This window comes from Protopterus annectens, chromosome 6.part0, assembly GCF_019279795.1.
Source record: "Protopterus annectens isolate FY-2018-M chromosome 6.part0, PAN1.0, whole genome shotgun sequence".
NCBI lineage: Eukaryota > Metazoa > Chordata > Ceratodontiformes > Protopteridae > Protopterus > Protopterus annectens.
Window position 1 is genome coordinate 1,990,815,428 of NC_056737.1, and position 17,544 is coordinate 1,990,832,971.

Here is a 17,544-nt window from a genome sequence, read left to right on the forward strand (position 1 = left end):
AGGAATGTCTCCAAGATACTAAGAACTTAACTCCACTGCCTCTCTGTGTACAGCGCAGTTCTACACTGCTGCCCTACAAGAAATTCAACTGTGTATTCTGAGGCATTGATGTGTACTGCGGTGGTGGTGCTGCGGTAGCGTTGTCACCTCACAGTTAGACGTTGCCCGTTCAATTCTCAGTTAGAGCGTCTACTGTGTGACGACATGCGTGAATGGGCATTCCTTCGTTGAAGGTTGTGCGTTAGGCCCGGCAGGCCAGCACGTAAAACTCTACTGCCAATCGTTAGCGGACTGGAGTTCTGCTGTGGCGACCCCTAATTGTGAAAAGCCGAAAGACACACACACACAGACACAGACACACACACACACACACACACACACACACACACACACACACACACACACACACACACACACACACACACACACACACACATTCTGAGGCATTGTTGATGCAGTCTTTCACCCCTAGCCCTTCATAGAATAGCCACTTCTGTTAGTCTTATAGAAAATCCTGGTCCATCTAGCCCATCCCCACTAGTTACTATAATATACATGTGCCATAATGGATAGACAGTTTTTCACCATTTCTCCTACCAGCCTGATTGACATGGGCATCCTGAGTCAATGTAGTAATTGCCTCATGTATACTGACAACCATTTCCTCCTACAGCATACAAATATAGTATGTGAGAGATGTAACTATACCATGAAATTAGAATCAGTCAGTCTTCTCACACAACAATAAACAAGACATCCAACAGTTTGTCAGCAGATACACCTCTTCTCTCACACAAGATAAGGTTAAGACACAAAAACCCACATATATGGATCTATCACTAAGAGCCTATTTAAAGACCAGAGACCTTCCAAGTGCAAACAACATACACATACTGCTACATGAACAGAATCCATCACTACACATAACAACACACATGTCTGTGTCTCAATAATTAAGCCCCTAAGGCAAAACACCTCAAAACCTAATGTTCTGATTATAGGTGACACAGTCAAGAGACACACAGATGTCTCCCTCACTAGGCTGAACAACGAAAAGGTCACTGTCAGCTGCCAGGATCTATCAAATCATGCATGCATCCAAGTCACTCAGAGGCAGTTACTGTTATGATCTGTCATAGTCCATCTTGGAGTTAATGACTTGAGACGTACCTCTCTGGACTATATGAAGAGAGACATGACTGAGCTCTTAGATTATGTGTCCCAGGCAGGTATGCCCTAGCCCTAAGCAGCATTCTACCTTCACCTAGGATGATGCCACAATACAGACAAAAATGATTGAGTTCAATAATTGTCTTAGCTTTCGGTGTCACTCCAGGGGGAGACATTATCTGTCATCCTGGGAAGACATGGTCGACAGTCCATGCTGCATTGCCAGGAATGGCCTTCACCTCTCTCCTCAAGGCTTTTGGATAAATTCTAGTCATGTGATATAATACTTTGGTTTGAAAATGTTCATTGTGGATTAACTGTGGACGAAAGTGCTAACCAAATTGTATTGTGACTGTGATTAAACATTGGATTTGACTTGGTTGGCAGTTATTCTTCGTTGGTTTCATTCTTGATACATGGGGATACAAGGTTACAATGCCTTTCGCACATTCACACCCCAAAATGAGCATGAAAGAACCAAAGGTGAAGGTGTATCCATCTTCAGTAGATCCAAATACACCTCAAGACTGGTGAAACAGTATGACTCTTGAGCCACTCCAGGTCCAAATAACTATAGGTAAAATACCCTTCCACATCATTGCAACTACAGGTCTCCCCACCATGAACTAGGAGAAGCACATCACCTAGCTGGACTTGCTAGAGTCACTCAGTAAACTGCCACATGCCTTGGTCATGGGAGATTTCAACTATCCTTCCATCAATTGGGCGACTTACATGAGCACAAACATGATTGCTATGAGGTTCTTGGACTTTGTTGATTCAAATGCCCTGGAACAGTTGGCCTGCACCCCCAAAAGGGGCTCAAATGTCCTGGACCTAGTGCTCACCAACATGGGGGGGGGTCACTGCACTACCCCCTGTGCGTTTCCTCCCTGGTGAAGTCAGACCAGAAATCTGTCTCTTTGAAGTAAAGATCAAACCTGACATCCCCACAGGAGTAAAAAACTGAAACATTTCTCCAAAGCAAACTTTTGCCTACTAAGCAATTGTATAAAAAGTTTCAAAGCCCCTGCCAACATAGCCAGTAATGACTCCTATGCAAAGGAGTACACAAATGCCCTATATAGCCACTTAAACAAATGCACTGACTCGGTTGTACCTAACAGGAACAAAACCAGGTCCTCCCCCAATAAAAGCCATCCTGGTTGACTGTAAGTATAAATAAGTTATACAACAAAAGAAAGAAACTGCTATCTATGAACAGGAGGGAACTCACTCAACAATGGAAGAATACCCTCTACAGCTTGAACAAGCAAATCAGATATCTTGTAAAGTTCTCTAAGGCTAATTATGAAACTGAACTAGTATCCCTAGCTAAAGACAATCATATAGCATTCTTTAACTACATCCAAAACCTAAAAGGGAATGCCCAGCTGTGTGCCGAACATATAGTGGATAGTACCACTCACACTGAACCTGAGGAAATTATCAACCTATGACCGGATAGATTTGGCAATAACTTCACGCCCCACAAGATGTACACCAAAGCATTCTTAGACACCAGTCCTCTACTGAATATCTCCAAAGAACGGGTCATACAAGTGCTCTCCAAGTTCAAAAACATAGCCTCTATGGGACCAGATAACATCCCAAGCTGCTTACTAAACAATCTAAAACAAGACCTACCAGAACAACTCGGTTCTCTTTTTAGCCGTAGCCTGAGCACTGGCTTTGTTCTGTCAGAATAGAGAACATCTTTATATAGGTCAGCCACCTTCACTATACCTTTCTGTTTACATCATACTGTTATACCTGTCCTGTATTCTCCATCCACCTTCTGTCCCTTGTGTACTCCAAATGATGGCCTCTAGCCCAAAGATCATCAGTCTATCTAGTGCTATCTCAAAATTCATCACCTTGTCTCCTCTTGAAATCCTTGCTCAAAGCATGACAATGTTAGACTTCTCTTCTTCGATCCTTTCAACTTTTGATAAATATTGGCTGTATATAATTTTTTGCCAAAGACTGCCATACTCCATTCTCTAAGACCCTATGTGTTCTTACATAATCCTTTTCCATTCTCACCTCTTTATCTCTACATGCATACCTATCACATATTACCTGAATCCTCATTATCTATTTATTAATGATTGCTATCTCGCTATACCTTAATAGATATAATACCAATGTCATAATTGACAACTTGACAATTTTATCTTAATTTATCTTACATTTGTTTGCTGAGGTATTTAACTAATCACAACTGACCATTTGCAGGTTCTTCCAGGATGTAATAGTGCAATTAACAAAACAATGGACAACCAAACACAAGTATGAACTTGGGATAGTGTAGCTACTTTGAAATGCAAACACATTATAGTCATCTCCAGTGCTTGAATGCTAATGTGTAAAGACAGGCAACTCAGCATATGTGAAACACAGTAGTAGGAGCAATAAGGGACTGTTACACAGTAGCTATGAGCTGCAGTCAGTAACTATGATCTTCAAATAGATACAGACATATATTATTAAATTTTTGACTTATTAAAGTACAGGTGTTTTGTTGGAAAGATCAACGGCACAAATGCCAATAAAACAAAGGCATGTCACACCAAGGCATGGACATTCTTTTCCTGTGGGTAAGGCTGCAATTTCTTTAGAACATGCAATATCTGGCATGTCTTCTCTGACTTCTTTTCTTGCATGGAGGAAGCTGCACCGTTACTCATCCACATGGTCCTCTTTACATTGGCTCAGACCTAGGAAACCTAGTGACAGGGACAGACTGCTCACACAACAGCAATTAAGGCCACCTGTGGCACGACTGAAAGAATTTGTGAGTCATAGGCAAGGAATGCAACACCACCTGATGGATATTCCAGAAATGTGGCAGGTATTTCAGAGGAAGGTCTTTCTTGACAAATGAATATCAGACGTTTTCTTTGTGTGCTGATGTAATGGCTGAAGAAAGTCATGGAAGATCTCCTTTAGGACTGGTATGGCTACAGTCAATCCCTCAACATGCAATAGCAGCAGTTCTTTCAGCAATTGTGTAAAATAGGCATCAGTCCTACAATGGACAGTAAGGCTGCAAGCATGTATTTGTAGCCACATAATTTGAAACAAGTGAAAGTTCACTTTTAATCTGAAAGAACAGAAAATTATTCTGAAACATTTTATTACAACACTCTCAAAATCACAGATTGTGTATGTTTCATCCAAGAACAAATCCAACAATTTTGTTTGTTCTAAAATGTTGTTGAAAAGCAAGTCATATGCATATTTTAATTTATGCAGCACACGGTGATATACAGTGAAGATAAGAAACTTTGTTGTGGCACCAGTAAGCCATGCAGTTGGTAAAGATGCTTTCAAATGTTTGACTTCATTGAAAAAATTGCACCCATCATGACTGTTTTCAGCCTTCTGCATTAAATATATTTTTCTGCATGCTGAGAGAAAGAACTTCTGCTACTTTTTCTCTGCCAGCTTATAGGTAAAAGTACTTGTTCACAAAGGCAGTATCACTGAGATGAAGTCAGTGACAGCTGTGATGAAACTAGAAAGTGCAGGTTGACCTCCGTTACTGCTGCATGCAGTAGACTGGCTGAGGTTTGTATTCTTTGGTAGATATTTGGAGAACTTCCTTTTCCAGGCTGCAGTGCACTTCCAGATCACTTTGCAGGGTGGTTTAGGTCATGTGCTGGCCTCCTGTTTGATGGTCGTTATTGCCTCTGACTCTGTAGCTGTTAGACTCAGATGCATGAAGGAGGACAACAGTCTTTATCAGCTCATGAATAGCTGCTTATGTAGTTACTGCCCTCCCTCAGTACCTGTTTATCTTTTGAATGCAGCCCCAGTAGGACTGGTTGATTTTTAGGTATTAATAGATAACTCTTTTTATTTTATATAATAATAATAATAATAATAATAATACGTTTTTTTTTTCAATTTGTCCTTCTGCTGTGTATTCTTAAGTTTCTCATCTTTAACACTGACTTTACATTTCATTAATTATTAGTATTACCCTATCATAATTATTTCAACAGATTTTATTTATATAATTGCTGATATTTCAAACTACTAATATGTGTAATAAATTGATGATATTGAAATTGTCTTGATCTTTGTTAACTTGAATTTGAAATTTAAGAAGATATTTTGGAAAAGCAGAGTACATGTGTACACAAATGGTCATACAGTCATCTTGACTACTGTGCCAAGCCATAGCAATGACATTCTTGTTGTCTATGCTGATGTATGTTCAAGTTTAAGAAATTTGTCAAGAGAATACCCCATGAAATAAATCCCTGAAGCTGTGTCAGTGATATCTATGCTAACTAAAGTAATAGTAGCTCTCAAGAGTAGAAATGAGTAGGAACAGAACTGAATGGAAAGATTAAGTGTTATTAAAAAGCAATTAGAGTGAAAAGAATGAGAGAATAGTATGGTTACTGTTGACAAGCAAATGTAAGACTTGCGTTTGCATTAAGCCACAAGATATGAATAAAGAGAATAACAGGAAACTGTCTGCCATTGACAGATGATGAACTGGTGAAGTAATGACAAAAACTAAGTTTTTCTTAGTACTAGGTACAAACCAGGGATTCTGGCAGATAAAGCCTGAGGAAAGTTCCTAGCTGTATATATTTTACATGGCATTGGGAAGATATAGATTCCTTAAACATTTGCTGGGTATTTCATTAACACTAGGGAAATTTGAAAGACCAGCTGCTTATATTACTGAGTCTTGGAGGGTTGTCTTCAACATAAATGGTGAACTATTAATGTGGTCATGGTCAGACACATAAAAGGGCATTTCAAGACATGGACGGAGGCTCTAAATAAACCAATGCAGTATAATTTCAAGTTAAATATATAATATAAAATAAGAGTGACAAATCTGTAATGCATAACTCCTATTATGACATTAGAGACATTAAAAACTAATATAAAAAACATCAGCGCAAGTGTGTATATCTCAAATCTAGAAGACAAAAAGGAATTACAATGATTTACAGTAATGATGCAGCATCTAACAAAGTTTGTAAATATGTTTGAGATATTAATGTTTCTAAGAAAACTATTACAGTAAGATTAAGCATTTGACTATTATAAATAAACTCTGGATTGCCAACTGGCTCACAAACAAGACCAAGTAAGTCAAGATTGGTGATACCACAACCACTAAGAGACTTGTCACCGACGGGGTACCTCAGGGCTCCATGCTGCGACTGCTCCTATATGGCATCTACCTCTCAGAGGTAAAGGCTAATGTTAAAGGCATTTGGCTAACCAAGTTTGAAGCTGACTGTAAAGTGGGAGCTATCACAGATTCTAGCCATGACACAAACAATCTTATAAGAGGGTTTAACACAAACAAATGGCTGGTGCCAAAGTAATGAATTTAAAACAGTGAGAGTTTTGAAATGCTCATAAAACTAGTCACAAATGCACCAATATTAAAATATTATGATGTGAAACAAATATGCTGCAAGCAGATGCCACTCAGAATGCTATAGGAGTTGTGATCCAACAAAATAATACAACAGTTGGCTGTAGCTCAAGAGGATATAACTATGGAGAAAATAGAAAGTGACATGTTGGCAATAGAATATATATACAACAGTATCCCACTTCACAAGGATGAATCATCAGCTGATCCTGGAAACTACAGACCTATTAGCTTCACTAGTCTAATATGCAAAGCCATGAAACAAATTATCATGGAATGATCAAGAAAGACATAGACGACCATCAGACACTGGACACAGCCCAGTTTGGCTTTGTCAAGAGAAGATCGTGTCTACTAAATCTCACCACCAAGGCAAAGGATGTGGGGAAAATGGTGCATACCTTCTACCTGGATCTAGCTAAGGCATTCAATACAATACCACACTCAGGTATAGTTGATAAACTCACTGAACTGGGCATAAACCTCTATATAACTCACTGCATTTCCAGATTGCTCATAGACAGATCCCAGGAAGTCAGGATTGGGGATACCACCTCTTTTAAGAGACCAGTCAGTAATGGGGTAGCTCAGGGCTCAGTGCTGAGACTGCTGCTATTTAGCATCTACTCCTTGGAGGTAAAGGCTAAGGTTAAGAGCGTTTGACTAGCCAAGTTCACAGATGACTACAAATTAGGAGTTGTCATAGATTCCCCCATGACTCAAACATCTTACACGATGGTCTAAAACAGATGAATGACTGGTACCAAAGCCATGGACTAAAACTCAATGGCATGAAATGTATAGTGCCTTTTGGGAAAATTGCCACCCAGGTTAATTATTCCATCATTAAGGCACCCCTATGAGTTGACCCAGTAGTCAGGGATGTGATAATATATGTAGATAGCAATCTGGCCTATGTATTTGTCAGGAATGTTGACACTCATAGAACAAACTGTCCAGACTTGTTTTATCTATATATTTGCTGCATTAGCAATCCAGAGGAAGAGATGTTAATTTGTCCAGTATAAGGTCATTCATGGGTTAGTAGGACTTTGAAGTGTTCCACTTTAAAGCAATTGTTTATTACATCATACAGTTTAGTATTCCAAGTTCCTTAAACTGACATTTTCTACAGGTGCAAGTATGCTTAGTTCATTCCAGTCTATGTTCTCAATACAGATGATACCTGATGTTGTCATATATGACAATGGTTCACAATGCAAAATACAGTATCCACAGTCTAATATACAATTGGAAAGTTGAGGAATCCCAGAAGAAGGAGCGGTAGCAAATGTTGTCTCTTAGTTTCACAAGTTTGGAGTACAGGAATATTACACTGCAAGGATTCAATGTCTTACCAGCTCAGTCATTATTTATATTTGCTTACTTCAGTAACAATATGAATGTCTCAAAATCAATAAAATGAAAGCAGTGGGCATAATGTTATGAAAAAAACTGCAGGAGATTCTCAAGTATGGAATTCTGAGATGGATCAAGTTTGCACAATCCATTAGAATGTTAGCATCCTGACACTTAAGTTGATAAGGCAGCTGAATGATGCTTCTGTATTAATACAAAAATACTAAACACAGCAAAAAACAAAAATAGTAATGTAAAACAGCGAGGAGCCAAGAAAAATAACTTTAACTGCTTCTTCCTTGGTTCTCCATCATAAAACAAGACAATAATACAAAAATACTAAATACTGCAAAAACCAAAAATACTAATGTAAAACAGGGAGACGCTTCTATATTGTCAGTGAAGAAGGAAAGCTGTGTAGGAGGAACTGCAAAGATTCCTCCTAATGCAAATTCATTAAAATCCAAAAGAAGTGAGCAGCTAGAAGTCTCATAATCAATGTTGTTACAAGGAAATATAGAAACAAGATCTAACATAGTCAAGATTTGCTGAGGGAAGCCCCTTCAGTCATTAAAGACCTGTCAACAAGAAATGCTTTACTACAGCGAGAATTTTGTGAACAGGAACATCAAATGTCCAGTATGAAAAAAAAATCTTATTACATTTTCCAGATATGGAAAAACTTTCATTAAACCAGAGAGCTAACTAAATTATTTGAGAACTGAAAGTAATACCACAGACTGAAAGGTTGCACACAAAATGATTGTAGTTGATGATACCAGATGTCTTGAATGGACTGTCTAGCTACATTTGTATGTCATGTGGTACACATTGCTTCCAGAAGTCAAGTCTGATTAAAGACTTCATGAAGGTTAGATGTCCAGTGTCTATGTTGTTTACTAACCTTACTAACAAATACCCATATGTCAAAGACTCAACAAAAAGTACATTTCTCAAACTAACTAAATTACAAGCTTTTCTATACCAACATTGTGACTAAGTTCCACGTGGACGCTAATTTGGAATTCAATGTATGGCATTTATTGTTAGAAATCAAAGGTTAGACCTTTTTGGTTTATATGGTCTATCCATGAGTTATTACATTCCTGTTGTATTTTCCATTTAAATATAAATAAAGTGCTTCAGGTTGTCTTTTTATATCTCAGGTACCATATCATTTAATGCAATTTAAAAAGGTCTCTCCCACACTGACATAGTCATACCTTGTGGAAGAGTAAAGTTTTTGGGGCTGTGTGTCACATTTCCAAATCCAATATTCTCAAGGACTGGGCTTTTTTCCCCTTGTCATGCAGATGATGCCCAGTGAATTCAATAAAAAGTTGTGATATGGTCTTATGCACCTGTTTCTGATGTAGTCATCTATTAGTGCCACTAGTTTACATTTCTGCCAACTGTAAGACCCCTCCCACCCCCCCGATTCCATCAGTGATCTGACATGCAGTGCAGAAGACCACACCCACTTTCTGATAAAGGAAGGCTGTCTATCCACATCCTATCCTAAGCTAGCCATTGAATACTATGGTCTGTAATGAAACCCTGGGTGTGAATTATCCCTCGGTGCAGTTGTGCTTACTATGATCTGATATATACAATAGTGACTGTTGCCAAGTGCAATGCCCCAATATAAAATTCCCAGATTAAAGCAAAGACTATTCCAAATCAGACACTGTTATGTGAGGAAGTCTTACAGAGGTTTAGTATTGTGCAAAACGGTATTAGTAGTACTGCCAGCAGCTATAAGAAACTAAAGCATTTGTTCCTTGTACAGTACTTTATAAAACTTCTCTGTGGTACTGAGGAATCTAATCAACTACAACATTAACAGTTTCAGAAGTATGAATGGAGACTCAAAAGTCAAATGAAAAGTGTGTAGTAGTACTTAAACATGTATTGATCCACAATATTATAATATTAGAAGATTGAGTTTTATCTCGCAGGTCCCATGAAGAGAGTAGCTTTCTCAAATCAGAGACAGAAGAAACAGGACCAAGACCTAGATTCATCAGATGCATCTGAAGAGTCTGGAAAAGTTAATAAGACTGTGGTTTCATTTAGCGTTTTAAGAAAAATGCATTCTATTTTTAAAATTAGGCATTTTGAATATTGATTAAAATATAATTCATGGATCTGGGCAAGTTTTCTCCAGCTCTGTATATTTAAAAAATACGACTTCTTAGTAATTGTTAGGGTATGTGTAATTTGTTTCATTTACTATTATATATTGCTAAACTTTTTATCCTGCTAATTCATATATATGACAAAGGAATATCACTGGATGTACTAGAAAATGCATTCATAATTATTGGAGCAATTTCTATTTTTCTATCTCCAAAAACAGATGTCTGTTATTTCAGTTATCATCAAAGTGTCATTACCTCTCATTTATTTATAGCAGAGAAAATTATCTAAAATCTTAGTTTTAAAAAGTCCATCTTTACAAAGATAAAGTTACTAAAAATATTGACACATACCTCTTCAGAAGATTTCAAAAACTCAACATAATTATTTAGAATATCAAGCCTTTCAGTCAGTCTCCTGCTTTGTGTTTTCAGTTTTTCATTCAGTAGGTCAGTTTTGTTAACACAGGCTGCTGTTTCTGAAGCTTCACATTTGTTCATCTCTATAATAATGTCTGAAGCTGCTTTGAAGTCATTTTCTGCAATCTGGAAGAATATAAGACTAATACATAAGTAGGAAAAATATTACAATCAAGTAATGCTTACATTAAATATTTTATAATTATTAATGATTATATTTAAAAATATATCAATGTAGTATAATACCAACACGCAACATAATAAAACCATTTCACTGATAGTACAAAATGCCAACACACTAAAATACAAAAATGACAATATCAAAAAAAACCAACCCCCACATTGAACTAATCACAAAAAGACAACCAGTCTCCTTTTGAGATCTATTTAAATTATAATTAAAACACCACAAAACCCTTAAAATACTGCTATGGCCAAATGTTTGCCTCATATTTTGGGCTGTTCCTCAAGACACAAAATAATAGCATACATTTGTTTTTTTCAGATATCATATCCTTCAGAAAATGCATGCTAACTCAAAACCTTTTATTTTAGCAACTTTCTAAGTTTATAGGAGCAATATTTAAAATCTGACCCTGATTTTGGGCTTTTGTACCCACCCCCATTATTTTTGGCTTTGTCTAGATTTCTTGCATTTAGAGGTTGAAAGGTATGGAGAGGTTTAGCGTATGGATTAGTATGCAAAGTGGAGCGGGGGCTTTGCATGCTAACCCTAACCCTAATCCCACCCATTTTCCTGCCCCTGACACTAACAATGCACTTTTTGTTAGAAAAACGCTTTCTTTAACACTACCATTAAACAAGACAGGCACAGTCGTACACACACACACATGCACACATGCACACACACATGCACACACACACGCACACACACGCACACACACACACACACACACACACACACACACACACACACACACACACACACACACACACAGCACAGTGAAGCTATCCCCTTAACAAACCCTTACCCTAACCCACAAACAGTGCTGTAAATCTATCCCCTTAACTTACCCTTACTCTGTCCCTAACCTGCAAATACTTGCACACATATTCCCACCCCTAATACTGACACACTTACCAGTATCAACAAAGTGAACTGCTGGCAAAATGAACTGTCAGTAAAACAAGCTGTCGGTAGCATAATATGGCAGTTCACGTTGTTGATAAACTGAATTGTCAGCAATGTGAAGTACAGCCTTATTAATATTTACATTAAGAAATTTGCAACTACCAGAAATGTGATTAAAATCATTACTTAAAAGATACATTTGCTGTTAGGTTATGTATCAAATTTGCTTGTACAGTTTCTTAGCAATTTTTCTTTTATATATACATATATTTAATTTTCAGATGTCATATCCTTCAGAAAATGCATGCTAACATAAAACCTGTTATTTCAGCAAATTTTGGGTTTATAGGAGAAATATTTAAAACCTGTCCCTAGTTTCAGGCCTTTGTCCCTCTATTATTTTTGGCTTTGTCCAGATTTTTTGCATTTAGTAGTAGGAATGTAAGTATTGGGTGAGAGCGTGTGTGTGCAAGTTAAGGAGGTAAGATGGCATGCTGTATTGTTGAAAAGATTGTTGAAACTATCAGGCATCTCATTTACAGATCCTCTTGTTTCTATATTTTACACTTAAATCAAAGATCAGATAAACTTATTTTTAAATTTACCTCCTTAGATTGTAATTGAAACACTAAAACAAACTGAGGCCATGCTCTTTGGAACTTCCAGGAAACTTGTCTCAGGTCCCACAGGGATGAGAAATAACATCACCTCCTGGGGGTGCCCTAAGTACTGTGACAAGTCATGCAGAAGTCATATATAGAGTGGGACAGAAGATGGTTAATTTGGTTGGGAAAGTCATGGATCAACCATGGATGATTGGGAATGCATAAAGGCCTAACAAGGATTATCTTGATTTTTATAGGGAATTCTCTGAGAAATGGGAGTAGCATGTCAAGGTATGCCAGTGTCTGCTAAAATGATGCCAGTTTGGACTTAGAAACACTTGTAAGGAAAGAAGCATCATCACCCAAGAAATGTTACTGTTACAGGAAAAGATAGTGGAAAATATGTGGAAGTTCATGCTTTTCAATATATAGAAACTTAATCATAAAGAAAAGAAAAAAAATCATATTCTCAAGAAATATAACTAAGCCAACCAGTAAACTAGATATGTTTCTAATTGAAGATAATGATGTCAGAAAAGTGCTAAATACAGTAATGAAAAGCTGATTTTGGATTATAATCCACTAAGCATAAAGATTATTAATTCTTTTATTAAGCATAATCATACACATTTGAAGTGGGCGTATTATGAATGGAGAAATGATCAGAGGAAAGCTAAATGGACAGAAATAGTATTTGAAGTTATGAAAGAAAGCGAGGCAGGTAAGGAGGAGACAGTTTGTAGAGGCAGAGTGAAAGCAGCTATTGTAGGCAAACTGGTGGGAAGAAGAAATCAAAATAAGCAAGAACATGACTTCTGGGATGGTGTCAAAGATTTAATAGTAATATTGAAAAAATGCTGACAAAAAGTTTATTAAAAAAAGAAATGAAGTAGAAAGTGTAGAGAACAGGGTTAGCTTCATAGGTTCATAGGTAGGTACTAGGCTATCTGCCCAAGAACATTTATAAGCTAAGTCAGAGTGTGTCGGCTTTCACCGCCCCATTGATTAATTAACTGAGCCTCTGCCAAGCAGAGCCAATGAAGTGATTCCAGGGGTGTATTTTCTGTTACCCATTCACTCGTCAAGGTTTCTCTTGAAGAGTGTTAGTGAGGGGCTCTGACTAATGTAGTTAGGAATTTTGTTCCAAAGCATGGGGAGTCTCTGTAACAGGAATCTATCCCTCTAGCATGTTCTATTTATTGTTTTGGCGAGGTTTAGCTCACTAGAGCGCGTGTGGAGCATGTCCATCAATTCTGAGTTGGACATGGCTTTGTAAGTCAGGCAGAGATCACCTGTGAGTAAGTGATATGCCACTGAGTACAGCCGGTGTTTTTTCAGTCAGGCTGCATAGGACATATGTTTGAGGCCAGTAATCCTCTTGGTGAGGTATTTTTGTGGTCTTTCCAGCTGTTGGTAGTGTCTTGTGAGGTACATCCCAAATGGGGCATTGTACTCTATAATGAGTCTGATGAGTGACGAGTAGAGGGGCACTATAACCTCTTTATTTCTCGATGCGAACCCTTTAGTAATTAGATGTGCCACATAGAATGATTTCCTAACTACTTTGGCAATATAATTGTCAAAGGAGAAATTACTATCTACCTGGGTCCCCAGATCTCTTATTACCTCTTTTGTATTAATGGGGCTGCCATCTATGTGGTAATTCATGGGTGTTTTGTTTTTCCAAAATGGGATAACTGTGCATTTTTTGGCATTTAGCTTGAGGCCATGACTTTGACACCAGGTGTCCATCTCAGTAAGGCCCTTTTGGAGGATGTCCATGTCAGCCGGAGAGTCAATTATGGCTCCCATTTTGCAGTCATCAGCGAACGTGGTTAGCCATAGTCCTCCTGTGTTTGCCTGTACTTCTGAGAAGTATATGCCGAACAGTAGGGGTCCCAGAACCAAGCCTTGCAGGACACCACTTGTGACTGGTTTAGAGTCGGTTGGATGACAAAACCAAAGAGAAAAGCAATGAAACATGAGCAGGGAAGCCAGCAAGCTGATAGAAGGTCCTGATACAGGTTACCAGCAAACCAGAAAAGGGGGGGGGGGTGAGTGAAAATCTCTAGGACCGCTAGCCTAGTAACCTCCTATGAACCCATAAAATAAACAGAGAAGAGGCTTGAAGTAGTGGTGGCAGCCCTTTTAGAATGTTCAGATAACATTACCGTAATGTAGAAGGTGGGGGATGTCTTTCAGTACAAATAGCAGACCTGGAAGCCATGCAGGAGATATACAATAAAAATGAATGAAACTTAAGGACAGAGAAAGGAGAGAGACAATCAAAGGATGACGAATGTGCATGAGGAGGTCGTGAGGACAGGCTGTAGAGAATATGGAGCTGAAGTGCTCAGCAAATGGATGAATACCCCAAAAAGCGAAAGTCTTATGAAAATAGTTCACTGTAAATATATATATATATATATATATATATATATATATATATATATATATATATATATATATATATATATATATATATATATAGATATACACCAGTGACCAAGTTATCACACTACTTGAGACATGTAATTATTTAGCTCCAAACATTCCAACTAAAGGAACAGCTCCTGTCATAACTTTGGGAGAAAGGGAAGTTTTATCATACTGGAGAGAAAAGAATTTTCTTTGACCATGATTACTCAGTGGTGAACAGAGTGAAGTGAAGCATGTTTAAACCACATATAAAACTTTGCAAAACCTTACAGCTAAGATTCCACATGATGTATATGGCAATTTTTTAAGTTTCTTTTTCTAGTAGAGGTAAAAGCACTTCTGGATGCACAAGATGTCACGGATGAGCTAGAAAGACATGCACAGATGCAAAAACAGCAACCACAATCAGGGTTTTGGAAGGTGAAGAGAGGTTGATACAGCAAAAAAAAAGATGATGAAAGAGAAATGGCCAATAAAGCCTTTTCCATTCTTTAACAGACAAATGCAGGATCACTAATGGGATGTGGAGATGCATTCAAAGCTACTGAGAAAAAGGCTTGCAGATTGTGAGGAGGCTAGATTATATACTCCAAGAGACAAAAGTATAAGAGAAAAGGGCTGAAAAATAAAAGGACGTGTTAAAAAGGGCAGCAAAGATGAATGTTATATTATGCTAAAAATACAATGTGAAATCTACAAGAAAAATGTAGCCAAGCTAGAGTTTTCACTGCGTGATACCTGAAAACTCCTGTAATAGAGAACCATGGGATATATGCAAATGACCCCTTAAGGACATCAAGTGTTTCAGCTATATGTCTACTGAATGTCCGTGACTTTTTACTTTTTTTTTAAGTCATTGTGGATATATTCAGGCCAATAAAGCCAAATCCCACTAGCTGTGGACATTCATGTTTCTGCCTTCTTATGACCTCATCAGCACAGCATAAGTATACTGTTTGGCTATACTTTAGAAACACACAGTCCTTACACCCAGCTGATGTCCATAACAATTAAGGTGTAAGGCAGTGAAGAAGGCGAAAAGAAAAAAGAATGAAGGACTATGATTGGCTAAAGAACTACTCAATGAAGCCAAAGAAAAAGGAACTACTCTCCCCATAGAAGCAAAGTTCCAATAAATGGGAGGGATTGCAGAAAAAGAAATAAAGTAACGTAAAGAAAAGCAGAGTTTTAAAGGTAGTTAGAAACAAGGTAGCTAAGAAAATGGGAAGGGACCATCAGAAGAAAGTAAGGGCAAAGCACAGTGAGCAGCGTACAACGGAAAAGTTAGTGGGAAGACGAGAGGACGAAGAGAAAAGAAAGAGAAGAAAAGACAAGCCAATGTGCTTTAATGGAATAATGACTCAATATTTAAAGGAAAATTAAAAGGTCAATGATGGAGGAGAATGATGTATATAGTTGCTAACCTGATTAGTGTTTTGAGTGTAAATAGTTGTTTGTTACAGGTTAATAAAATAAAGAGAGAAGGTACAATCCAAAAATGCAAAGACAAAAGCCTTCAAAAGCATCAATGCTTATAACATTGTTGAGGGTGAAAATGCAATGATTTTAGGAGAAAAAACTAAAAGAAAATGAAATGATGTTAAGTTTGTTGATGTAGAATGCAAATGGACTAACAGATACAAGGACAGTCCAAAGGGCACTAAAATATATAAGTGGTTCAGAGCTAAAAGTAACAATGCTACAAGAAACACAAGTAAATAAAAAAGAACACAAGGAAATTATTAAAAATGGGTGCAGAGATGAACTGCATGCAGAATCACAAGAAGAGAGGAAAGCAGAGTAATAACATTAATAAAAAGGGAAGTACCTATATGTATAGAAGAAGATAAGATGGATGTACAAGGCAGATGTGTATTAATCAAAGAAAATTGCAAAGGCACCAAAATTACAATGGGGAATCTTTTCATCCTGCTTAGGTAAAAAAAGAGAGAATTGAAACAAATTATCACAGAGGCAACCAAGTTCAATCAAGGAGTAATATTAGCAGGAGAGTGGAACTTCATAACAAGTACCAAAGATGCAAGTACAAGGCTGAGAGCTTTGAAAGTGGAAAAAAAAGAGGGAGAATTATCTGGCAAGGTTATGATTTCATACGAACTAGTAGATATAACAGACAGGAGGAAGGAAACAAAGAACTATATATATAAGAATATATATATATATATATATATATATATATATATATATATATATATATATATATTATTCAGGGAAATACAATTCCTTTTCAAGAATAAATAGGATCTATGCATCTAAAGAGTTTGAAAATTTGATAAAGGATATAGAGACTTGCCTAAGATTACTCTCAGATCATGCCCAAGTTAAGTGAGACATATGAGAAGTAATAAAATATGCAGAGAAATACTGGACAATTAATGCCGGATAGCTAAATAACCAAGGCAAAAGAGAGGGAATAGTTAAAGAGGGTGAGACATGTGATTAGAAAATCACAAGAAAGTTCAGAGTATGAGATAGAGACATGGAAAAACAGATCAAACAAATTTCAAGAGGAGAAAAAAGAGAAACAAGAAGGGAAAGAGCAGTTTTCAAAGAGAAAACTGAAAAGAAAGAGGGAACTACAAGAAAGAGGTAAGGAGGTGGTAAGGTACAAAATGACTTTCACACAACACAGTTAATCAGAGAATAATAATCCCATTTATTGTAGAGAACAGACGTATGCGGGAGACTAGAAAATCAAGGTCCAGTCTCCTGGAGCTATATAAAGCATGAATATTACATACTATTTCTGATTAAATGCAACATTACTGTAACAGTTAAAATACAGCCATTGATCTTATTTGCAATCTTTAGGGGGTTTGGAAGCTAAAAGTAAATGATCTACATATTGAATTGGAGTAGATCCATATGGAAATTTAATCTTTT

General features: G+C 37.3%; 1 protein-coding gene across 4 annotated transcripts in view; it reads right to left on the reverse strand.

The window, feature by feature from the left end:
* The window catches only part of CCDC141 (coiled-coil domain containing 141), a 2,268,332-nt gene that overhangs the window by 1,331,639 nt on the left and 919,149 nt on the right, over positions 1-17,544 (reverse strand). For all 4 annotated transcript variants that reach the window (XM_044075309.1, XM_044075306.1, XM_044075307.1 and 1 more), the window contains one exon: positions 10,438-10,629. In XM_044075309.1, coding sequence (XP_043931244.1) covers positions 10,438-10,629 — 192 coding nt within the window. The remainder of the gene's footprint in view (positions 1-10,437; positions 10,630-17,544) is intronic.